The sequence below is a fragment of the Sinocyclocheilus grahami genome, unplaced genomic scaffold (genome assembly GCF_001515645.1).
Source record: "Sinocyclocheilus grahami isolate Dianchi unplaced genomic scaffold, SAMN03320097.WGS_v1.1 scaffold1397.1, whole genome shotgun sequence".
Classification (NCBI taxonomy): Eukaryota; Metazoa; Chordata; class Actinopteri; order Cypriniformes; family Cyprinidae; genus Sinocyclocheilus; species Sinocyclocheilus grahami.
The window spans coordinates 104,837-131,197 of NW_015506576.1; the positions used below are offsets into that span (position 1 = coordinate 104,837).

Below are 26,361 nucleotides of genomic sequence, written 5' to 3' on the forward strand. Positions count from 1 at the left end.
CGGAGCTTGTGATGTGCTACCAGGTAAGGGTGAGGGAGTGAACGAGTGCAGCCATAGCAACGCGACTGGTGTAGTTGTTTGGTGGCATTGGGACGCGGAGTAAAGGACTGTAGGCAACGTCTGCGCTTTCGCAATCTGGATGCGTTAGGATTCATATCAAAGCAACGCCGTCATGGACGAGGCGGAGGACGGCGATGAAGACCACAAAGAGACGCTCAGGGGCGACATCCTTGACTCTTATTCCAAGATGAAGAATGTAACGCCAGGAGGGGGAGCAACGGCAGCGGCGAGCAGGATCTCCAACAACAAGGACTTAGCCTCCGTCTCCTCTGGACGCAGCACGGAATCCACCGCGCTCCTCTGCCACGGAGATGTTTCCAGGGACAAGAGCGGGTTTGACGGCGAGGATGGCACCGGAATAAGATGCGTTATCAACGGAGACTGTCGAAGAGACGAGAGCTTGCCCTCAACCCTCTCCAAGCAGGAGAAGCAGACAGGTGGAGGCTTCCCAGCATCTGCATGTCACTCCAGCACCTCCAGCATGGACGGCTCGGTCACTTCTGCCCCGACCGCCGCACCTCCTCCCGCTGACAAGAAGGACTCCAGAGTTTCCTTCTCCAGTGCTCCACCGGCCCACGGACCGACCTCGAACCAGCAGCAGCAGCCGAGCAATTCTGTCAGCTTTCCCAAGTCTGAGGATGGCCAGATCACGGCAGATGATGCGGAAGCCAGGGACAATCAAACTTATATGCAGAGGCAGTTTAGCTCCATGTTACAGCCCGGGGTCAACAAATTCTCACTGCGTATGTTTGGAAGCCAAAAAGCAGTGGAGAAGGAACAGGAACGAGTCAAATCAGCTGGCAATTGGATTATTCATCCATACAGTGATTTCAGGTAGGGATGATAGAGTGGCACCAGTGGAGACTCAATACCTGGCTGCAGATGCTCATGTTTGAAAACAATAAAATTGAGTGCCTTTTCTGATTAAAAACTGTAAAATAAGATTTCACTAGACAAAGTAAATTGCATTTAAAATCACATATCAAGCTAATAAATAATAATAATAAAAATGTACCTTTTAAAAAAGTAACTGAGTTGACACTTTAAAATGTATTTAACCGTTTAACCAAGGTCTTAACACTTTTACAAGGTGTTAATTAGAAAGATACATTAATGCTGATATTAATTCATTCACAAATATTCAGTGTTCAGTAATCAGCTGTTTACTGTACAAAATCATGGTAACAGGGTTGACTATTTAAGATCGACCCCTACTGACAAACATTTTAAGATAAATTAACAAACAAGGAGGCACTTATGATGCCATTATTCTTTTGAAAAAAAGTAACAGAGTTCACATTTTAAAGTTTGTTTAGCCAAAACAAGGTGTTTATTAGAAAGAGAATTTAATGCTGATATTTTTATTCATTTATTTTACAAATATCTAGTGTTCAGTATTCAACTGTACTGTGCAAAATCGTGGTAACAGGGTTGACTATGTTTGTCCCCTAGTGACAAATGTAACTTTTTATGATAAAAGTAATTTACAAACAAGGAGGCACTTAAAATTAGATTTAAAAAAAAGTAACAGAGTTGTCATTGTACCTTTAAAAAAGTAACAGAGTTGACATTTTAAAGTTTGTTTAGCCTTTTTGCTCTAGGTCGTGAATTATTAAAAGGAGAATTTAATGCTGAGATTTTTATTTATTTTTTTCTCCACAAATTTTCAGTGTTCAAAGCTGTTTATTGTACAAAATCACAGTAACAGGGTTGACTATTTCAGATGTCCCCTGTTAACAGATGTAACATTTTAAGATGAAGTGATTAACAAACAAGGTTGCACATAATTATGACAGTTTTTAAAAAATTGATTTAAATTAAAGGGGGTGGGGTAACAGTTGACAGAATAAATTAACAGAAAATAAAGAAATACAAAATACAAGTTTTTATTTAAATAAATACAATAAAATAATAAAAGATCAAATTTAATTTAATAAAAATAAACATTAAATTTGTTTTGATGTTTTACAAAACGCCTGTAACAACAGAGTACTAGTTGGCATTAGCTTTGTGTCATTATTCACATATGCTGATGAGGGAAACAAAAGGCATCCTTTCCATGGAACAGCCCATAGGCCTGAATATCAAACACGCACAATGCACATTACTAATTATAATTCGTAATAAGGATTAGGACTTCACATTAATTCGATTTTTGGTAAACTGAGATTAATCATTGATGGCCAATGTACAACAGCTTCTCTAAAGCTGTTTATGTCAACAGGTGTGTGTAATTTACCAGAACATTTATGGAAATCCTTTTGCGCAAAAGCTGAATAAACTGCAAAGGGAAACAGGACACTTACTTCAAAGTTCAGAAATTATCCCCTCAGCCTCTCAGAAAAATGTATGCAATAAAAACAGTGGGAATAAAACCTTCCTATTGAGATTCATCACCAGTGATTTTTAACTGTGGTTCAAAAGTGAAGTGCTTGTTTATTGCTACAGCTCAACGATATAGTTCAATGGTTTGTTTGTTGTTTTCCCAGCAAACACTTAGAATCATATAGTCTCCTTTGTGGTCAGTGCTTAATGATCTCCCAGGACACGGAGCCAAGAGGGTGTTCCTCAAATACACTGACAAACAGGTTAATTTTATATCAAGTAACCTCCAATAAAGGCTTATATACAAGATCGTTACCTCAATTTAAGCAGTATAATGCACTTTTGATTAAAGACAGGCCCATAATTGGTTTGGCCAGTATTTTTCATTTGGTGGGTCTCCAAAGAATTACACTCAGCAGTGTTAGTACACCACTGTGCATTCAACAGGAAACAACTCATTCTATGCAAACAATTACTTTTTATGTAATAGCCATTCATTATGAGATGAGAATAAAAGTATGTCATAAAATAATAAAACAACAAATAAATATAAACAATAAAATAAAAAAGTTCAGTTCTGTATTATAAGTATCATAAAAAAAAAAATAATTGTAATAAAACTAAAAATTAAATAATGAATAAAATAATTTATTATTATATAACATTAAAACCTCAGAATCATAACATTAAACGACAAAGGATTTCAATGGCAAGTAAAATAATAATTAATATAAAGTATAAAAACACAAAAAGACAGAAATACTTAAATGATAAATTGTATAAATTAAATGATAAACTATATAAAGGACTAATTATAAAACTAATTTAAGAAAGTGAAAATACAAAAAAGTATGTTCTCTTGATGCTAAACACATAGGTTGCTACTGAAATGGATCCATAATAATGCCAATAATAATAATAATTATTATAAGAAGAAAAAAACATTATTTTCTTAAGATACTCAGTTCAGTGTTTAATTAAAAATTTTAGATAATAAAAGCTAAGTGCTCTGTCTCATAAAAGTAAAGACTCAGGAAAAAAAAACTCTATCTGTTTCTCAACGTCCTTGTGATGACCTTGCATATGTTGAGGTAACTAATAGTTAGTGGTACAATATTTCACAATATTGATCTCAACCAAGACACTATATCAAACGAATGCGGTTTTATTACTCCCGTATCGCCTCTCTCCTCTCGTGCATGTGCAGCGTGTTTGTCAAGGCTAGGGTTATTTATAGGGTGTATCCCTGTCTCACCAAATGCATGAAGACTGAATCTAATTTTTTTTTATTGTAAGGGTGTGCCTTTAATACCAAATACATAAAGTCCGACATACTGCAACAATCTGCAATATTATATTAATATTAATAAAATAACACACTTCATAATTAATTCATGCACAAAACTCTACCTTGAGGACTGTGATAATTTACAAATGTTGTCTAATGTCAATATATTTTATGCCAGACGTTTAGTTTGAGACACTGAATGCCTGTTGTTGTCATATAAATGTGATCTGTAAATAAAATAAAATAATGTTTACATATAATATTCTGTGGCATTTTTGTGCATGCATTTAAGCATATGTCCTGTAAATTGATTTATTAATAAAAAAAATTAATAATTTAATCCACACAGGTTCTACTGGGATTTCACAATGCTAATGTTTATGGTGGGCAACTTGATTATCATTCCTGTGGGCATCGCCTTCTTCAAGGAGGAAACCACCACCCCTTGGATTATCTTCAACGTAGTATCCGACACGTTCTTCCTCATGGACCTGGTACTGAACTTCCGTACAGGCATAGTCTATGAAGAAAACACCGAGATAATACTGGACCCTCAAAAGATCAAGAAGAAGTACCTGAAGACGTGGTTTGTGGTGGACTTTGTCTCATCCATTCCGGTGGATTATATCTTTCTAATCGTAGAGAAAGGCATCGACTCTGAGGTTTACAAGACGGCCAGAGCGTTGCGGATTGTGCGTTTCACCAAGATCCTCAGTTTACTGCGACTTCTTAGACTGTCCAGACTGATTCGTTATATCCATCAATGGGAAGAGGTAAGATGGGCACCATTGCTGTTTGCCTTCATTGTTGAAGTCAGGATTTTTCAAATTGTGACACTGGGAAGTAACTGAAACACATTTAACTTGATTCAAATTCATTAAGGGTGTATTCACACTAGGAAAATCCACTAGTTCACTTGCTTTGGTCCGGACCAAATACAATGTTGATTTTTTTTTTATTCGGTGCGGTTCGCTTTCATACTGTCGTTTTTGCAAGTGAACCAGAAACTGTAAACAAAACCACACGTGCGTAAGGTCATCCATTCATTGGTTCATCCATTCAACTGTACCAGAGTTCATTTAGAAGCGGACCGAGACCACCTCTTCAGCGGCGGTTGTTTGGTCCGCACCAGAGTGCGATTGCTGTATTCACACCTGCCCAAAATATCCGCACCAAGGGGGGAAAACGAACTTGAGTTTGATTCAATCGAACCAAACAAGACAGGTGTGAATACAACCTAAGCATTTTTTTCTCATTCAAATTTAGTTTTATTCTATGTTGAGTAAGTTGCATCATGGTGGCCGCTATTTGAATAATATTACTTTATCTCGCTAACTGCCCTATTATAAGACATTTTCGTTCATGGGACGATTGCAACTAACATCGCTAACTTAAAAACAATTGATAAATCCAAGCCACTAGGTCCAGGCCAAGCCAGCGAAACATATTATACACATTGTCTTTATCAGAGTACCTGGTGTCAAAATAATAACTCAAGACACATGTTGAAAATCACATAAGATATTATGTTCTTGTAACTAGCAATGCTAAAGTCATTTTTAATCTCGTAAATATCATAAAATATATGATATATGGTTCAACTGTCACACTGAAAATAGAAGTCTGAGCACATTGTGGGATACAGTCTTCCACATAACAAGCTCTGTTATAATACTGCTGATTTTGGCAGATGTAGTTGGTCATCCAAATATTTTATGCAAACAGAAAATGTATTTTGCACAGTAAAAGTACAATATACAGCAGATGTTTATTTACCTATTGACGTCACTTTTCTTGTTTATAATTGCGAGAGGCAGAATGTGATCAATGGTGCTTTTCACTGATTTCTGATGCTGCATTCTAGGTGTTTTTTTCTGTGGGTTAGTAATTAGGTGCACAGGCTAATTAACGTAGCCTGGATTAATTAACCATCATAAACGTTAATAACAGCAACTGACTGACCACAATTGTAAAAACAGTTCAGTGCATTAACATTAAAATGACAGCCGACATTGGGAACATTTCAGATGATTACATAGAGAGCCAGCTGTTCAGAGTGACAGAAACGTGACGATTTGCCTGCGGTTGAGCTGACTGATGATTCAGTTTTATGTGTTCTTTTCACCACTAAATGGGACAGTTATGCTGCTGATTACATAGTGGTAATGTGAGCCAGGCATGGCCCTCAATTACTGAATCAACCTTGCACAGCAGTGCCACATCCACTCCACACTGTTTGGCCCCCTTATAGCTCTTGATTACTCAGGCAGGGACAAAGCATGAGTTAGACCACCTAAAAGATATGACCAAGTTGGGAATCCCATTTATAGGTCAAAACATTTACATACACACTCTTACAGTGCTAAACCTTAACCTGATAATGTGTAGGGCATGTAAATACTTTAACCTGTATTCTTTTATCAGGGAAAGTTCATAAAGAGCTAGCAAAACCCCTACGGCACACTTAGATTTTTTTGCCCATTACCCTCATTTTGCACTGCATGTAAACATGTCATCAAGAAAAGCATTTTATTAGCCACAATAGCATGACCATATTGTGTGCTAGCTAATGAAAAGGCGTTTATTGCTTGCCTTCTGTTAACAAGACTACGTAAAGAATAGATTAACAAGTGGTGAATGCTATTTTAAGCTATTAGGCTGGTTGTTAACTTGCCTAAAAACAAACAAACACAAAAAAAACTATAAACTCAAAAGCAAATTTTTTTTCGATTGACCATTTTTAATTTTGTTAAAAAAATGCTAAGCTATCAGGCTAATAGTTAGCTTTCAAACAGCATGGTAAAGCAAATGGTAAAGATAATAGTGAAAGCTATGCTAAGCAATCAGGCCAATCATAACCTTGCTAAAAAACACAAAGAAACTGAAAACCCAAAGCAAAATGTTTAGATGTTTAGTCTAACCATTGATCATTTATAATTTAGTTGAACACTTTAACCCTTAGTTAAAGTTAGCTAACTGCATGCTAACTAAAATACAAAGATGTTTCAATTGACCATTTATAGCTTTGGTTGTATAATGTGATATGAAACTATTTAAAATATATTAATTGATACAGTGGTTAAGACAACAAATATATATATATATATATATATATGTATATATATGTATATATATATCCACCAACCACCAACCATGGAAAATTAAAATAATGAAAAAAAAATATTTAAAAATCATTCCTGGTGATCATATTGTACAGACACAAGCAAACAGGATTGCACAAGCCAGTGTTTTCATGAAGACATTGGTCTGCTGATGTTTGACAATCCCCTCACCAGGTGATCACGCATGCCAGAAGACAACGGAGTACTTATATTTGGTATGGATCATTAATTTCAAGAAGTTCAAATGGCGGTGCAATGAGACCCATAAGTGCTTCCACATTACTTTGAGACCAGTGACCCTGATCAAAGAGGCTTTCAAGAACCGCACGGCAACAATGATATACTAAACAAACAGCCCTAACTACTGGCCACTTAAGAGCTCCAGACGCTACTCTTCAAATATTAGTCTCCAGTCAGTTTTGTGTTTTGCATCGTCTCAATTTTAAGATCCTGTTCCATGTGCTGCTTCTTCTCAAGCTAGAAAAAACAACCCACTCCGACTAAGAACTTTACAACACGAGCCAGAGTAGTGTCTCCTCTTGTCGTCTTCTATCGCTGATTTTGGCCTAGTTGCTATTTGGGGCACTTGGCTTTTCTCAGGTGTAACAAGCCTTGTTTCTGGTATGGCAAGAAAGTGTTGACACTGTCTCACACAACCTGAAAAAAAACAACCAAAAAACTGCACACACGGCTGTCTCCAAGAGACACATTCTCCGCTCTCCAGTCTTTCTTAGTCCCATCAGGAAGAACATGGTATCAGCTTGGCACATTACTTTCATCATTCACAGACATGTTCTGTATTGAATCTAATCTGACGGGATGAAGTTTGTAGGATGTACTGTACTCATTACACAAAGTTTTGGCAAACCTGGTTTCAATATGCTCCTATTCACACATCTAGAGGTCACAAATAATCTACATGTCAAAAGGGTTTTGAAATAGTACCTTGTCAAGAGAATCCCTCAAAAAATGAAAAAGTTTGTCCTTCAGTATGCAAAGACGGATTACCTGTGGAGTTCTGATAATTTAATATGTTCCAGTTTGTCCCAGAAAGCCCTTCCCTTGCTACTCAAATGTAATACTTCTCTTATCTTGAACGACAGATCTTTCATATGACCTATGACCTGGCCAGTGCAGTGATGCGCATCTTCAATCTAATTGGCATGATGCTGCTTCTGTGCCACTGGGATGGCTGTCTGCAGTTTTTGGTGCCCATGTTGCAGGACTTCCCTTCGGACTGTTGGGTGTCTCTTAACAAGATGGTGGTAAGTCCTACCTTCCAACTTACCTTGGTTTCGATCACTCCAAGTGTTCCTAAACTCTCCCAAATAGCAAATTCTCAGTAGGTTATGTAGGCCAAAGTTTAGGTATCATTATCTACAGTTACACACAAATTGGAATGAACCATTTGCTGAGTCCAGGAACTGAATCTTGGACTCAGCAAATGGCTCTGTAGAAGGTCACTCGGAGTCCTCGAATTATGCTTGAACAATTCCACACAATAATCAAATCACAAAGCTAAAACTTTCCACTGATGTCATCAGTGTTTGACAGTGTTAATCACATAGGCGCATTGGTGAGCTGACGCCATCACCTGCTCTTCTCATGTTCCCAAGTCTGCCAGGCACTTTGAGTCACCCGTCCCTCACTTCTCACCATCTGTTCTAGAAGTTCTCCCTGCTGTTAAGTCTAGTCTGAAGATAAGACACTGTTTGGACATTTGCTACACTGATGTATACAGTAAGTGATCATGAACTCTTGCTCGGTAAAGTGTGTGCAGCGTCAGGCAACTTAACTGAGCGTATGATTTATTCTTGGGTTATCTGGGGATTCACATGTGGGCTGAACGCCACTGACAACCAAAGGCTGGCTTGTTTTAAACTTTGGTATAAACCACTGGTGATAGTTTGTGAATTGTCTTCAACCAGCTTGGTATGAAAAGTGTAACACTTTTCATCAAACTGAATTTACCGATGGAAAAGTTGACAAACTTGTGAGATAGAACTCTGATAAATGCTGATTATTTAGCGTTTCCCTGCCTGTCCGTCCTTTATATTTATATACACTCTTTATATGCTGTCACTTGTAAGAGATCATGTGACATCTGGACAGGTTTCTAATCGGCTTTTGTTACAATAGTTTTTGAGTGCAGTCATTCTAGTTGCTGCCAATGCTTAGCAATCAAGGTCAGCAGCTTTCAAAAGGCAGATTGCTTGAAATGAAAGACGCAGCGTTAAACGATCTGTCTCATTATTTCAAGTGTCCGCTTGGTCTCTCAATAGGCCCTTCTTTGTGCGGTAATGAAGCCTGTGAGACACACTCTGAGGTGTTGTTAAGCTTCAGCAGAAGTGCTATAAAACACTAGACAATTTACAAACCTTCCTTCATTTGGTAGAATACAATAAAACTATTCAATCTAATCCAAAACAAACTTACACATACTTGCCTCCTTCCTGTTTGCAGATTTCCAGGGTAAGACTCTAAAAAAAATCGTGGTTGAAAAAACCCCCATCTGAGATCATTAATGTAAGCCTAGACTCATCAAAATCACACACATCAAATTAAAATTCCATTTTGACTTAAATGGACATAAATGAGTTACAGATGGTTCAGCCGCAGTTCACCTGCTCCCGTGTTTCCCAGCACTGATAGTTGAATGCACTGAAATACACCCTTTGATCCCTTTTGATCCAGCTGTGCCCTGTGATCCATGACCTAACATCATCAAATCCATCCGTGCACAGTTAGAATGACAAATAAAGCATGTGCGATTCACAAGTACATGCTCACGTGTGCGTTTTTCAAGAGTGTTGCTTATGAGCTCTGCATGCTTGAGGAGCCATTCAAAGTTCAGATAAGCATCCCCCAGACGTGCAGAGACACATGCAGATAGACTCAACACGTCCTATCTACACATTCACAGTAAATGCACAGTAAAGGGCTCTCTTGTGCTAATCTTTAATATAACTCATTCCAAATCATGCTTGCAGCACTACAGTGCATGTCTGCTAAAACAGATTATGCAGCATTAAACATTTCCTAATTTTTTCCATAAAAGCATGGAAAAGGAAATAATTTGTGATGCCTGTTTATCCACAGAATGTAGAACACGTGTTGGGGTTTTAATGGTGAATGTTTTGAGGCTATGCGATAGCTTTCATTGCATTCATTTGCATTGTCCTCTCTGAGAAGCATGGCACTGCCAAGTGACTCTTTGTGTTTACAGCTTGTTGGTATTCACGTAGCAATAACAAAACAAAAAAAAACAGAGAAATCAGACTCGCTGTGGAAGGTGTGACTCCAATTCATTTAAGAATGAACATCAACAAAAGAAGTTTTAATTACATTTGTTTCTTTTCAATGCATGTGTCAGGAGGGATGAAATATATAATGTAGAATTTAAGCAGTGTGTGTTCATTAGAAGTTTAATTGTTTATCTGTGTGCTTAGATGTTCCAGTTAACCCAGAACAAACTTGTTCTTCAGGGTATTCCTGGAAGCCTTGTAACGGAGATGGAAAGCAGACATGAACTAAGCAAACACATCTCTCTGACACACTGCATGCTTTTTACACTGCCAAGCCTTGCAGTAACTCAAAAGGTTAGACTCCAGACGATGTCTTGTCTGCCTTGTTTGCATCTGAACTTGACAGGATTGTTGGGGTAGCAGCAACACATTGTGACTGTGTAGCTGAGTCTGTGAACACATTTCTATTTCTCCATGACACTTGCACTCCATGTGCACTGTAGCTTGTCTTAGCACCCAACCTGCCAGTTGGTAATAACAGCCAGGTGCAACCTGCCCTCAACAGAGGCTTCCTCCATCACAACCCTAGTAAGCCACTTCTCGACCCATCTCCAAAAACTAATTCCACTGATTACCCATCACCCTCTTTTTCCATTTTCACCACCAACTCTTCCCACACTTCATCATTCAAAGTCACCCGTGGCCTCCTTGACTTTGATTCAGGATTTTCATAGCCTTGTCTAAACCCTGCTCGAAGTGAATGCAAATCAGGTTAACCACATTTCACAGGGACTCATCAGGTCAGTCCTGAATAATCAGTCGCTTATGAGGAGAGACGAGGCACCTTAGCGTAGCAGCTGAGGTCTTATGCAGATTCTTGCAAGGGGAGGAAAGACATTATAACAAGAGCCCGGCTGAACAACAAACAGTGCGGTCCAATTAACTGACTTTAAATGACAGACGGAGTGATGGAATAATGAATCTATCACAGGTCCGGGGTGCACATAGCTATCCAAAGTAATTTGCAAGATGCCTTTGATAGGGATTTGTAAATCTATACCCCTCATGAGCCAAGGTTTTGACTTGAGGATTAGCATCCAGAGGAAGTCATGCTCACGAGAGTGTATCTAGTGCTGATGAAGTAATCAGAGTCTCTCTTTCTTTTTCTGTTTATCACTTTCTCACATCCGAATTTTCAGAACGACTCCTGGAGTGAGCTGTACTCCTTTGCCCTGTTCAAGGCCATGAGCCATATGCTGTGTATTGGGTACGGACGCCAGGCCCCTGAGAGTATGTCTGATATCTGGTTGACCATGCTGAGTATGATCGTGGGAGCCACCTGCTATGCCATGTTCATTGGCCACGCCACCGCACTCATACAGTCGCTGGACTCTTCCCGGCGCCAGTACCAGGAGAAGGTGGGTACTACGCTCCAGACACACACACACACACACACACACACACTGAAACACCTGCAGATGACCTTCTTATGTGTCACCGTTTGTTTGATCTTGCCAGATCAAAGTCGGTACCTATCGTCTGTTTGAGAGGATGAAACTGCTCAGGCCAACTATCCCTATGGCTGAGGATTCTGGGTATTCTCCGCAATCTGGTCTCCCTCTCATCTGATCAGTTGTCAGTCCCTCCCACTGCTGTAATTCGGTCTTCTTTGATTCCTAATCACGGCATCTGGTGCTTGTTTACACCTGCAACCCGTGTCTTGTCGTCGCAAACAATTTGGTCACAGGTTTCCATTGAGCAGACCCTTCTGGAACTCACTTTTCCTGAAAATAGAAAATAATTTTGTTATTGCCATGTGCTTTAAAAGAAAAGAATGTTTTGGGAGAATGTATTTCAAAGAAATTTGACACCCACCTGAGTAAAAAGGTGTGCGTGTTCTTAAATTACACATCTGACAGTAACATAGACAAGCCAGATAAAAGGGTCAGACATTTCTTCTACAGAAAATGGGGTAGAGCAGTTAGATTGACAGAACTGAATCAGATCTTTAAGTTTATCAGCAATCAAATTCTGTTTTAAAATGAAGGAGGGTTAAGACTTCTGAAACCGACTATCCCAAACCATCCTACCACTCTTTCCAGCACACCCATGTCTTCCTTTGTTCGCTCAAAATGTTCTCATGCCATTGGTTAAGCCAAAAGTTTACCACAGTACTTACAAGCTTTGGAAGGTCCACCTACAAATTGCTTATTTATAGTTGCTTCTGCACATCAAACTGGGATGGGAATTATTTTAACATAGAGCACATTTAAAGGTATTAAAATGCATTTTAATGTATTCCTGTTAGTCATTATTAAGTGCATACCTCTAATTCTACTTTAAACACACCTATATTATGACAACGTTTGAAGCAATGATGTAATGCAGAGAATCCCAAAGGGACTTTCAGTGGAGCTCATCAAATCTCGCCTCAGGCGGCAGACTTTCCTCTTCATTAATCACTAGCTACAGAGCTGCTTTCCGTCAGATAACAGAGCCACTATGGCAGCAGGGGAGTAGAATGTGCTAAAGATACCAACAAAAGCCATTCTTTGCATGAGATAAAGGACCCATATGAGATTGGTTTTGCCCTCATGATCTAAAATAAACATGTAATGATGTTCCTTTGTGCCAAACTACACATTAAGTAGTTGATGATTTTTTAGCATATTTGAGATCACTGGTGGAAAGGAAGAAGTGGATTGCTGATGGTGGTCCTTGAGTGTTTGCCTGTTTAGAATAGCGGGAATATATTTACACATAAAATCCATTGCAAAAAGCATAGGAAAGAAAGTTTAGCAGAAGTTTGCCTAAGACATTTTTGAGTGTAGTTGAAAATCCCTTCTTTACAGACAAAAACATTTCTCACACCTTTGCAACCTGATGAACAAACAGCACACTGTCCCTGTGTAGATCCCCCATCGTCCCATCACATGTCCATCTCCCCTGCTATGTGGAAACCAATGGATTGCCAGACAACGACAGATGAACGGGACATTAGCCATTACATAACCAGCATTACATTGTTTAACATTGACTTTCAAGCACCTGTTCAGGTCCAGCCTATAACAAATGCTCACATGGAGTACAACAAAAAGAACAACAAAAGTCTCAGATCAGTTTCTGTCAACTCATACAGGCCTGCTGAGATGTACAGATCGAGCTGTATCAATCGACCATTACACATTGGTCTCTGCTTAGATCAGAATGTTAGAATATTGATCACAGCTTTGTCTACAACATGAACTGTACACAAGAAAATATATTGACTGTTAGTAACATCATGTTTGAATAATATATTACAGTTCTTATTCATTCTGATGAGAGTATACAGAAGAACTACAACCTTATCGTTGAGACTGTAGCGGTCTCACATCTCGTTGGTTATTACCTAACAATAAACCATCATAATCCTAGTTGCCATTGGATACCTATGGTATAAATGTATCTGCTGATGGACTCAATGTCCATATGGAGCGAAAGCTTGATATACGGTTCACAGGCTTTCTCCTCCCCTCCTTGGTGACTACGATCACCTTGATGTCATGGGAAATATATCATCCCTTTATGTCACCGATGGAAGATAAACTGTCTGTCCTGTTAAAAAGAAGAAGAAGAAAAAACCTGTGGACTGCCTGAAATACAAATTTTTTTTTCGGTTTAACTGTTAAGAATTTTGATGTCAGTATATGTCAGTTCAGCCATATTGGAAGGACAAAGATGATTATGTCTACTATATTACGCAACATTGCATCACTTCTTTGATGACTTCTGTTAGGAAGCTTACGAAAGTTAATCTGATCATCTACCTATCCAGAGGTTTTAGTGTAGGTCACCAGATGTGTAGCTTATCTAATTGGCGCTAAGCTAATGCTAACCCTGTCCTGTCACAGCCACATAGCTTTCTACTTTCCTGCCTACCTTTCATTCTTCCTTCCTTCATTTATTCTTCTATCCAGACTGATAGCCCAGGGAAGCTGAGTCACAGGAAGTCCAAGAGGGAAGAAAAGAAGCTGAGTATCTGAGTATAAACAGACTACAGTTTCCTGACCTATAGCCCAAGCCTGAGACCTGGTGCAATTAAAACTTTCCTGAAGTGTTTTCAGTGCTAATACACAGACCTTGGCTGTACATAACAGGAGACTCAAACAGTGATTGCAACAAGGTCCAAGTAATTGTCTTCACATTTCAGCTTAACACCTTGTCTTACTTCAAGGCTGATTGAATGAACCAAAGAGAGGAGAAAATAGACTTCCTTGATCGAAAGGGACAAAGCGTAAATTACAGAGTTTGTCGAGCTTGACGAGACAAGCATGCCCTGTTATTTGGAGGTGGCTAAATGTTGGTGTGCAAGTAAACACGGGCATTTGTGGTACTTTCTCATAATATTGAGTGTTTAATCATGGTTTTGACAATGTTAGACAGTCTGAATAAATTCTGGGGGAAAGGATTACTAAGGTTTTGCAAAACTATTGCATTGTAAACCTTCAGTATTTAAATGAATTCACGTTTTTTTAGTGCCAACATTCCTCCTTTGTATGTAAATTAGACTCATTACAGATGTGTCTTATTCACAGTTATTTGCCTGTTGCAATTAGCATTGTGCTATTACTACACGCAGAAAGAAATAGAAGGTGGAAAGTGAAAATCGCATGCTGGGACCCCCCGGTTGTTTCTTTCGGTTGTGTGCGATTGCATAAATCCCTTATCCAATTGTAATTAATTAAGATTGAATTAGATTAGGATTTGGGCTGGATTACCGAAACAAAAGGTTTTCATGAAATGGGTTTATGATAGGGATTTCCACTCTGAGCTAATTAAAGTCAGTCACTGCACTTCCCATGATTCCCCACCCACTGCCAAAGGGACGATGAGTAACGGTGTGCATGCTAACACACATGCCACATCAGTTGTATATAGCGTATATCTGCATCTGACAGGAATTGTATGCTTTATTTATATTATATGCATTTTAAACCTTGTTATTTTCTCGAGGATTAGTTATGTCATCCATCTCATTTCACGACTATCAATGCTTTCTACAGAATATGCTCATTGTTATCTAATCAGATCATTCAAGAATGAAAGAACAAAGTGTTTTTTGTGCAACATTGTGTCAGATCTGTTGAAGCATATGCTGCAAATGTAATGACAACTGCTTGGAGATCTATTGTCACATATCTTTTTTTCCTCTCAACCCCTTTTCTTTCGTTTGGCAAAGGTACAACCACTTAAGAACCATGTTTAACACCACCATTTTGGGATGTTCTGGATCGTCTTGTTTTCTGGGTTCTTTAATTTAAAAATGGAGTCCATGTACATACCAATAATTGTTCTCTATATATTTTGAAGATGATGTTTATTTGCTACGGCACTGCTATGGTTTTTAGCATGCACGCAGGAAGTTCAATACTTTTTATAATAATAATAATTATTATTATTCCAATAACTCCAAATATGTATGACTTTCTTTCTTCTGTGGAACACAAAAGAAGTTATTCTGAAGAACTGTTATTGTCCATACAGTGAAAGTCAGTGGGGTCCAAAAACAGTTCAAGTGTTTTAAAAATCCCTGGCCATAAATATGACCAATAGTAACCGTGATTCTTTCTTTAGCAAACACCAATAATTAGCGAAAATACTTACAGAATCCCTCTATACAATGGCCTGTAAAACAGACAGCACCTGTCACTAACAAGTGCAACAGTCTGCACCCTGTTAGTAGCTCGAGGATCGACCCGAGGCTTGTCAAGCCGAGCATATGTCACCACGCACATACCGACAGTCATTATACACATGCCTTTTCCTACCAACACCATCCAACCAACTTGGAGGTCACTAAGGAGCATCACCCGTCCCCCACGTCATTATCCTGGTGTGCACATGACCCACTATAGTCGAGTTATGTTGGAATATGAGGTCTGAGAGGCCGTATAAGACTGTCTCACCTTTAACACTGCTTTTGAAATAAGGTTTAAATTTAGCACACTACTATACTGTAAATAGCCTCCCTCCTTGGTAATAAGTGTTTGATGGAATGTGAGATCTTGACTGCGTTAGTGACGAGACATCAAAATAAACTTAACTTCACCTCACAACGCTTAAAATCTATCTATCTATCTATCTATCTATCTATCTATCTATCTATCTATCTCACACAAACACAGGAAGATGACACTAAAGATAAAGACAATTTTTCTGTTTTTTAAAATGTTTTCATAACTGAAGATCTTGACAAAAAATGTTGTCTTTAAAAAATGCATAACTCAGTATTTAATGTAGATTAAAACATTATAAGGCAGTAGAATTTCAGTTTTTAAAGAACAAAAAAGCCTGTAGGAGTATGAGTTTACCCAAATCATACCTGTTCTGAACAATAAAAATCACTGAAATTAAGTCACCTAAATTACTCATTATATTCAAATAATCATAACAAACTTGAATCATATTGCAATAAAGTTGTAAATTACTTTCAGAAGAATGGTTTTCCAAGGCTAACTTTTTGTAAGGTTACATTGTTGTGACAGCTGGGTAATGCACATTAATATGCAACTACAAAGTAAAAGTCCCAAGAAGAAATTTTTATTATTATTTTTAAATAATAATAATTTCCAAAGGAAGGCAGTAAAACTGTAATAATCAAAGAAAAAGTATCAGTTTTACTATTATACTTGATTATGATAATTAATATACTGCATTTTTACATTCCCTAATCAAAGAAATCCTAAAATAAATCACTTAAGTCAATTACATCACTTGTCATTTTCAAATAATCATATCAAACCCAATCATATTGCAATAAAGTTTTAAATTACTTAGTCAAATGTTTTTTAAGGCTAAACTGCTGTTAGCATATATTTAAATGAAATTTCAAAGTAAAAGTCCCATAAATAAATTATGTAAAAAAACAAACTACTTGAAAGGTTCCAAGTTAGAATTCCAATAGGAATCCTACTGTACACATTCCTTTACTATTGATGAAGCCTTCACTGTTTTGTGTTCAAACTGAAGACATTAAAAAAAAATTATGTTAATTTATGTTAAGTGTTGGACACAGCTATGAAACCTTAAAGAATAAGCCCATTTTTTAAAACAAACCTCTTCCTTTTGGCAGGACATAAAAATTATATTTCTTAAAAAATGTTTTTAAGTTAGTTCAAGATATGTTTTAATCTACATTAAATACTGAGTTATGCATTTTTTAAAGACAAAATTCATGAACAAATCGAATCATATGGAAAATGCATGTTAAAAATCATCTCTTATTGGTTTCAGAGTATAAATGTTGTTAATTAAAAACTAATGGCAGTTGTGTGGTAAGTCTATAATATGCTTTTGAAACATCCATAAATGTACAATTTGTTTTATCTAATCTAATTTCTATAAAACATACATAGCCAAAAACCATTTAATGCAATAAATGTACTGTATATTCCTGTAACACAAACCAGAAAGCCATCACAACACAAACAATGATGCAGAGAGAAGGTTAACTACATATGCTGTGCTATGAATAGAGCTTATAATCCGTTTCATCATACTCTTCCTGCTTTGGGAACATCATATTATCATGTGCTCTTTAGCCTATGACATCCACCGTAAAAACTTCCCTTGATGTTTCCTAATATAGCAGGAATGCCCATACAGGAAAACAAGCCTGGATGTTTAATTATTTACTTTAATCTGTATATAGTGATCCCTGTCAGCATGTCACGTCTCCACAAAAGAGGCCACATGGGATTCAGATGGGCAACGCACATGTTGGTGGTTGGAAATTTTGGGTCAAAAGTGTGTGCCGAAATGTCAGCTAACATTAACTTATCTCGTGTCCTTTTTTCTTCTTAGTACAAGCAAGTTGAGCAGTACATGTCTTTCCACAAACTTCCAGCCGACTTCCGGCAGAAGATCCACGATTACTATGAGCACAGATACCAGGGCAAGATGTTTGACGAGGAAAGCATTTTGGAAGAACTGAATGAGCCGTTACGAGAGGTACCATTTAGAAACAGAAAACAATACACAACTGATAACTTGCCTTCAAACTGACAGTAAACTAACTTCTGCACCTCCAGGAAATAGTCAACTTCAACTGCCGGAAGCTGGTGGCGTCCATGCCGCTGTTCGCCAACGCAGATCCCAACTTTGTGACAGCAATGTTAACTAAGCTCCGCTTTGAGGTCTTCCAACCAGGAGATTACATCATTCGTGAAGGAACCATCGGCAAGAAGATGTACTTCATTCAGCATGGCGTAGTCAGCATCCTGACCAAAGGGAATATCGACATGAAGCTCTCTGATGGCTCCTACTTTGGGGGTAATAAACACAGAAAGACCATCTTATTCATTTAGAAACATACTAATCAGTTTGAACATTATAATTACAATATACTTCGAGCCAAATGGATAAACTGTGTAAGGTTAAACTGTTGTTGTCATGTTTTGACATCCTGTTAGAACATATTAAAATTAAATTAAAATTAAAAAACAACAGAAAATTATTTAAAAAAAAAAGAATACAAAACAAAACACTAAGTAGTAGAAGAACAAAACATTAAAACTTCCAAATTTCTAAAGGCAGTAGAATTTCAGTTTTTAAATAAAAAAGCCTGTAGGAGTATGAGTTTCCCCAAATCATACCTGTCCTGAATAATACAAATCATTGAAATTAAGTCAACTAAATTACTCATTATATTCAAATAATCATAACAAACTTAAATCATATTCCAATGAAGTTGATAATTACTTGCAGCTGAATGTTTTGCCAAGGCTAACTTTTTTGTAATTTACATGGTTGTGACAGCTGGGTAACACACATTAATATGCAACTACAAAGTAAAAGTCCCAAGAAGACATTTTGATTATTATTTTTAAATAATAATAATTTCCAAAGGAAGGCACTAAAACTGTAATAATCAAAGAAAAAAGTATCAGTTTTACTATTATACTTGATTATGATAATTAACATACTGCATTTTTACATTCCCTAATCAAAGAAATAAATCACGTAAGTCACTTTGTCATTTTCAAATAATCATATCAAATCCAATCATATTGCAATAAAGTTGTAAATTACTTACAGCCAAATGTTTTTTAAGGCTAAACTGCTGTTAGCATATATTTAAATGAAATTTCAAAGTAAAAGTCCCATAAATAAATTATGTAAAAAACGAAATACTTAAAAGGTTCCAAGTTAGAATTCCAATAGGAATCCTACTGTACTCATTCCTTTACTATTTTTGAAGAAGCCTTCACTGTTTTGTGTTCAAACTGAAGACTTAAAAAAATGTAAATTTAAAAGCTTAAAATCATATCGTTGCTCTATCTGAAACCCTGTAACTGCTCACTTGCACTGGAATACAGTGATAAATACTACTGACATTTGAACATGACTCCTTAGTTTCTCCCTCCAGCGAGCTTTGTCCCATTTAAGATGCCGCCCCCTTCGAGGGGCTTGCGTTGGTGATCCAGAAAAAAGACAGCGCTTTTTCCAGAGTCTTTAGGGCACGGTCTGGGAGGGGCAAGGAGGAGAATTCAATGAGGCTGCGAATATACCAGGAGCCAGGGGCACTGAAGGAAGGCCACAGATAAAGAACAAATGTGGCCAATTAATAACACCTAATTAGTGGAGCAGAACAGCAATGGCAGAGCAATTTATAATGACAAATACAGAGATTCCTTGGCCAAAAACAATTACACTGTACCTTTTACAATGCATGATTGAGAGGGGCTTATTCATGATGCCAGACTGATTTGTCATGGTATTCAATACTGATCACAGCATCTCTGCTTTTTAACATGCTTCAGTAAATAAAAACCCCATATTCTGCTCATAGTATTCAAATGCAATGCATAGTTTAAAAAAAACATTTTTAGGGTTAATTGTGCCAAATAACACCCATTAACCATAGAACCATAAAAGCTTCTCTTGACTTGGTACTTGAGGTTACCATAAGAATAGCATGGCCATTTGATTCAGTTAATAGCATAAACCAGGGGTGGCGAACTCCGGTCCTGGAGAGCTGCAGCCCTGCAGAGCTCAGCTCCAACCCTAATTAAAGCTCACCTGCCTGTAGCTTCCTAATAACCTTTCAGATTCTGATTAGCTTGTTCAGGTGTGTTTGATTAGGGTTGAAGCAAAACTCTGCAGGGTTGCGGCTCTCCAGGACCGACGTTCGCCACCTCTGGCATAAACCATTCTAGATGTTACATACTGTATTCAATTTAAGCAACCATAAGGCTTTTAAAACGGCATTTGGCTGCGTTCATAAAAGTGGAACATAGATACATTAAGCACGTGCAGTGGACATGTTTCTTAACAGCTTACAGAAATGAGAAATCATCATTAATCTCCTCGGCTGAGCTTTATATATAATAAATGATACACTGAATAGACTACATATATGTACAGTGGGGCAAAAAAGTATTTAGTCAGCCACCAATTGTGCAAGTTCTGCCACTTAAAAAGATGAGAGGTTTAAAGTTATATGAGAAAACCCTTGATAGCAAGCACTTTCTATTAATTCTTTTCATTTAAATTTTTCATAAAAACATGGAGGTTTGTGATATTGCATGTTTTTAACGTCATGACTATAAACTGGAGCTAAATTTGATCTCCACACTTGTGAAGGAGGCACTTCATCGAAGATCTGACAGCTCAGTTTTGCATGCTGGGATATGTCAACCTAAACTGGGCATGTTGTGAAGATGTGATTTTTGGCAGACTGCTGTTTTTGCTGGGTTATTATTAGAGGTACAAATCTGACTTTTTTTTGGCAGTGCATAAGTTTTGGTTCAGTTGTATTGTTCATTCTAGCCCATTGTCTCACTTGCTAGTGCTCATCATTCTCCAGCTTTCATACCAGTGCCCTTGTCAATAGAGAATTCATGTGTTAATCATCAAAGATTTTTAATAATCAAAACTGGCTGTAAAAGATGTACAGTTATCAGCCAATCACTGCACAGTTTTTGAGCCCTAAAATTTGAAAAAATGTCACATGCAGTATTGCAAGATGCTGTATGTGCCATCTTTACATAGGCTTGTCAATAAGGGATGTGGCCAAAAAAAACAAAAAAAAACCTTCAAAGGCCAAATGAGCTGTACCAGAAACAGCTTGAGAACTAGAGGAAAACACAAAGTCCAGAACATTACTTATTTAAATTATACTAATTTTAATGAAATACAACAATCAATGCAAAAAATAACTCATTCTTAATCAGTATTTTCGTGTTGATTTAAAATTGATTTAAAAAGTGATTTAAGTAAAATAATTGTAAGAACAATTCAAAACATAAATTTGCCTACAAAAGTCAGTACACTTTTGGGGTATGATAAAAGCCCACTTTGATTTACCAGTGTACATTTACATTTACCAGTACATAAATATTAATAAATGTCCAATACAGTGTTTGCAAAACCCTACAGCCAACAGTGTGAAAATTCGGCATTCAAACTGCTGCTGTTCTACACTGTAGTGAAGTAATGCTGACCGATTCACAGAAGAATCAAATGCTTTTCAACCCCTGCAGCCAAGCAACCCTGGGACGTTTCTCTTTATAAAACTTCATTCTGTTGGAAAACTTCATAGTTCTGACCAAATATAACTAAATATTCAGTATTATTAATTGAACAACTGTTTAATTGTACAGAAGGTTAAGACTTATCTCAGAGGCCTTTATTAAAACCCAAATGTTACCCAGAGTTAAAGATTTATTGGGGTTTTTTATGACAGGCAACATCCACTTGAATCCCCAGTGGAGTTTTATCCACTCTACAGGGACAAGGGGCACAGCAACTTCAATGAGAGTGAGCTGTGCCAACATTCACTTTGAATTGTGGCCACAGCTGGCAGATCCCAAATGCTAAGCATCCTTTTTCGACTGTGTGTGTGTGTATGTAGATAAAGCCTTTTCAGTCAGTGACAGGATCTTACCTCTTCATAATGCTGAGCTTGACCTTTCTCTCAGAGAGAAGAGACATAGTCAGGAGACAAAGCAAACTGACAGGTCCTCTACAGTTTCGTTTTCAGGTTTCAGCTCCAGTGGTGGAGAAATTTAGCTGTGTTCTTTCACGAAGAAAGAGAAACGACAGATAAACTTAATTATGATGACTATTATGTTGACATTTGGGATACTGTTCACAGGTAAACATTAGTTCCAAGGATTTTTTGCTTACCCGTTTCAACATTCCAAAACAAACACATGGTCAAGCTGGTCAGGTCTGTCTTTTTTATTTTTTGTGGCCTTTGTCCACTGGTCAGACTAGGAGAACAGATGGCCGACCAGCCAAACAGTATCTAATCTTGGTCTTCTGGCATGGACAAGTTGGTGTTCAGCTGGTCTCCCAAATGGCCAGTGTCAGAAACCACTAAAACCAGCAATCTGGTCCAGCCTGACATAGCTGGGAAACCAGCTAAGATGAGCAATTCATCTTGTTTTGTTTTTTTTTAATCACACCTAGCCCGCCTTCACTGGTCTTAGTTGGTCTCCCAGGCTTGACAAGTACTAAAGACCTATCTAAAACCAACTAAGACTAGCAAACAATTAGATTGGTTTAAAAAAGGGATTTTTTAATTAGGTACAGCCAGCCTTCAGTGGTTTGCTCGTCTTATCTGGTCTCCCAACTTGACCCAAATAAAACCAACTAAGACCAACTGAGATTCTGGAACCACAACCATGATATGTCCTGTTAATTTTCAGAGATTTGCCTGTTGACACGTGGAAGACGAACTGCCAGTGTGCGGGCGGACACCTACTGCCGACTATATTCACTCTCCGTGGACACCTTCAATGAAGTACTGGAGGAGTATCCAATGATGAGGAGAGCATTTGAGACGGTAGCCATTGACCGCCTTGATCGAATAGGTAAGTTGCCTAGAGAGTAAAATCAGTAGCATTACTACGTATCATTGTGCTTCTAAAAAAAAGAACCATGGTAATACTATAGTACTCCCCCAGTGCATTTTGTGAAGGTGTATTTACCTGTATTAGAGGCATTACTGGTACACATCCCAGAATTCATGTGTTTGGATATCCATTGTTCACATCTGTGGGTAGATTTGAGTCCCCACCAAAATTTGTTTGTCTTCAACACGATTGTTTTGCCATCTTTGGCTTGTGTCCCAAGCACATAAACACGTAATTTGCCAATAGAGGCAGACCACCTGCCCTTCTCACCCCTCTCAGCATCCTCTTTCCTTATCTCCCAAGGTCAGTGTTGGCTGCTGATGTCACTTCCCGTCACATGACCACCTCAGTTGTTTACATATTAGCCATGGAGCCACCCCACTCACTGCTGTTGCCATGGCAGCCAGATTCCATACATGATCAGTTCAGCTCACAGAGGAGTTTAAACCACTGACGCTTTGTAGAAGAACATCCGCTACCACAGTCTCACAGTCAATGACCTGCTGCAGTCGCTTAACGTCAATGTTGGCTGTTAATTTTATGAACATCAGATGTGACTCAGTTGTTTATTTACTATGGGAATAGAGAGGTTCAGTCATGATGTCAAATTGTAGGCTTACCGGAAGGTTAATTCGCCACGGGTTACCTTAGTAATTTCCTATGGGTTTTTAAATAAATATGTTCTGAAATAAGGTCTGTTAAGATTACTTAATTCCACGTTTTGTTCTTAAAACATAAATTAAAAATCATTCATTTCTGAAACGTGAAATTTGAAACCATTGTGTGCTTTAAACACATAAGTTGCTACATAATAGCAATACAAATTGTTAGCTCACAATGGTTTCAAAATTCACCTTTGAGGTATGGTTTTATGTTGTACAACAGAAAGTAAAAGCCTCTTCAAATAATGTTAACTTTTTTTTTGTACATATAAATTATATTCTGATATTCCCCACAACATGAAAATGCCAGTAATGAAAATTTCAGCTCTAAACATGATGAATGCCATAAATCTGTACCACACATTGCGTGATACGCAGCACGTAACTGTAGATGTGGAAGACAGCTTGGTGAAATTGCATGCTCAAACCACGAGTGATCATATTTGTATGTGGTACTGGAGACGGAGGTGAGAGAAATTGAAGGCGATGTTGGGGCCCTGCCAGCAGGAGCTGTGCAAAGGATGTCATTTTAGCTGCAAATTGTCTTGTTAGCAGCAGGGTGCAGGTGATAGGCACGAGCCATGTTGCGAGTTAGTGTTAGCCGTGCCGTGACTCAGCACAACGACACCAGTGCCAAACATTATAGCTTCCCTCTCACTGGAAATCTCAGCAGGGCTCTGGGGCTTGTTCACAGAGAACTGGTTGACCCATCAGTCTAAAAAAGCAGTCATCAGAAAAAAACAACAACACCTAAGTGTATTACGTAGTTTCAGATTGAGCCAGTGCTTCACTGTGTCTGACAATTACTAAATAGCCTAATGGAGTAGTGTGTAATGGATTCACTGTAAGAAGAAATAAACATTTAGGTTGTTGGTATTATTATTATTACTGCAGTGTTCCTACCTAGTTACAGATATTTCTGTTAAATGCGTGATCTAAGGTCCACAGACAAAGCTATAACTGACCGTAATCTGTACCTTTCAGGCAAGAAGAACTCCATCCTGATACACAAAGTACAACACGATCTTAACTCTGGCATCTTCAACAACCGTGAGAACGAGATGATCCAGGAGATTGTGAAGTACGATCGGGAAATGGTTAAACAGGTTAAACAAGGGGACATGCAAAGGCCCAGGGCCATGTCTGTGACTCCTTCAACTCATGGGAACATGTTTGCACTTTCTAGTCAACCCTCTACAAGTTCTGCCATTGCTAGCCTTCAGCAGGCTGTTGCCATGAGCTTCTGTCCCCAGATGGACAACCCTCTAGTGGGTTTTGGGGCTGTCCAGTCTCCCCGCATGGTGCGGCGCTTCCAGGTGGTCCAGAGCCAGACGCCCCCAGGTTCCCAGTACTCCACCTTAGCCCTCGCCTCTGCCCTTGCAAGCACACCTGTCCACAGTCCTCTGGCAAATACTGGTCGAACGTTCCAGTATGGTTCTAGCCCCCCGGGTGCACCCTCAGGCTCCCAGTTATCCCTTGTACAGCAACACGTCCCCAGTCCCACACATCGACCACCAGTCCCCAGGAGCACTCTAAGCCAGGATGCCCGAGCCCTATCCGCCTCCCAGCCATCCTTACCCCATGACTTGGTGCAGCCAGCTGCCCCAAGCCCTCCCCAGTCCACCAGGGTCTCATCCACTTCCATCGGTCCCCCTCAGAACCTCCCAGGCCCTGCTGGTCTTAGAGGAAATATCCCACCCAGAATGGCACTACCCCATCAAATGTCAGTAGGTGCATTTCCTCCTTCCTCCCTTCCTCAGATGAGACCCAGCTTGGATTCAGGACTGCCCAAGAAGGATTCAATTATCAGTCTCCCAGAAACTGAACCACATCACATCAGATCTAGATTATCGTCAAATTTGTGACCACAATAGAGTTGGCGGGCTCTGTCTGGGTCAGGAACATGTGGACTCTCCTTCCCCAAGTTCTATTCCTGATTCCCTGTCACACCTTTGAATTTTACTCTCAGAATGTATGTGGTGTGACTGGCCACAAGGGCAAACAGACCCTCGAGACTTGATAGTATAAAATGAACATGTCTGTATCATTCTTACCACGATTGGAACTTTTCCGTTTTACCTATGATATAAACATCAATGTAGCTTCCAACGTCACAATTTGCCTCTTTGAAATGGTTTTCCTTATTGTAGCTGTTCACAAAGATTACAAACGTACCACCTCCCTTTTATATACTGTAGTTCAAATGATGCAAACTGACATGTGTCTGAATACCGGTATTTAGCAGTTTGCTTCTGATCAAAATGTAGGAGCTTACTCCCTCTTCTTAACATGAACCGGCTAGATCATAGATATTTAACCTATAATGCGCAATATTAGAACTGTTATAGAAAAAAAAAAATGTATTCAACGGCTCTCGAGTCCCAAACGTTTTGAAACGGGATGTATTCTTACTGGAACTGCTGTCCATGTGTTTGTCGTATTCCTTCAGACCAAAGTTGGGCCAAAGGAAAATGTTAACATGAGATGACATGTAAAGGTGTGTCAAAAGAAATGAAAGGATAAAAACAAATATAATTTCATTGCCTTGATTTTGACTAAAAATACTGTGCGTGTGTGACCATAAGTGTGTTTTTCTTAGCTGTCCCACAACAGAGCACATTTCACTTGATTTAGCATTGGGACAATTAAACGAATCAATAGTTTTCTAATTAAGGTTCATGAAAGTGGATTTCACATAAATTTCAAGCTAATTATGCTAAGTACGAAGTACGAAGTTATACAACAGGGAGACTAATT

General features: G+C 38.4%; 1 protein-coding gene across 1 annotated transcript; it reads left to right on the forward strand.

Annotated features, from left to right (window-relative positions):
* Window positions 1–79: 79 nt before the first annotated feature.
* On the forward strand, window positions 80–26,361 carry LOC107569931 (potassium/sodium hyperpolarization-activated cyclic nucleotide-gated channel 2-like). Its single transcript, XM_016256102.1, has 8 exons — window positions 80–894; window positions 4,023–4,446; window positions 7,899–8,060; window positions 11,240–11,458; window positions 17,886–18,032; window positions 18,113–18,353; window positions 22,736–22,900; window positions 24,589–26,361. The coding sequence occupies exons 1-8, from the start codon at window positions 173–175 to the stop codon at window positions 25,467–25,469; spliced, it is 2,961 nt and encodes a 986-aa protein (XP_016111588.1). The 5' UTR covers window positions 80–172; the 3' UTR covers window positions 25,470–26,361.

Excerpts from the sequence above, each read along its gene's own strand:
- LOC107569931 (XM_016256102.1), top strand. The coding sequence starts at position 173 with ATGGACGAGGCGGAGGACGGCGATGAAGACCACAAAGAGACGCTCAGG. Across the intron at positions 895-4,022 it reads CATCCATACAGTGATTTCAG|GTTCTACTGGGATTTCACAA; the intron begins GTAGGGATGATA and ends TAATCCACACAG. Across the intron at positions 4,447-7,898 it reads ATATCCATCAATGGGAAGAG|ATCTTTCATATGACCTATGA; the intron begins GTAAGATGGGCA and ends CTTGAACGACAG.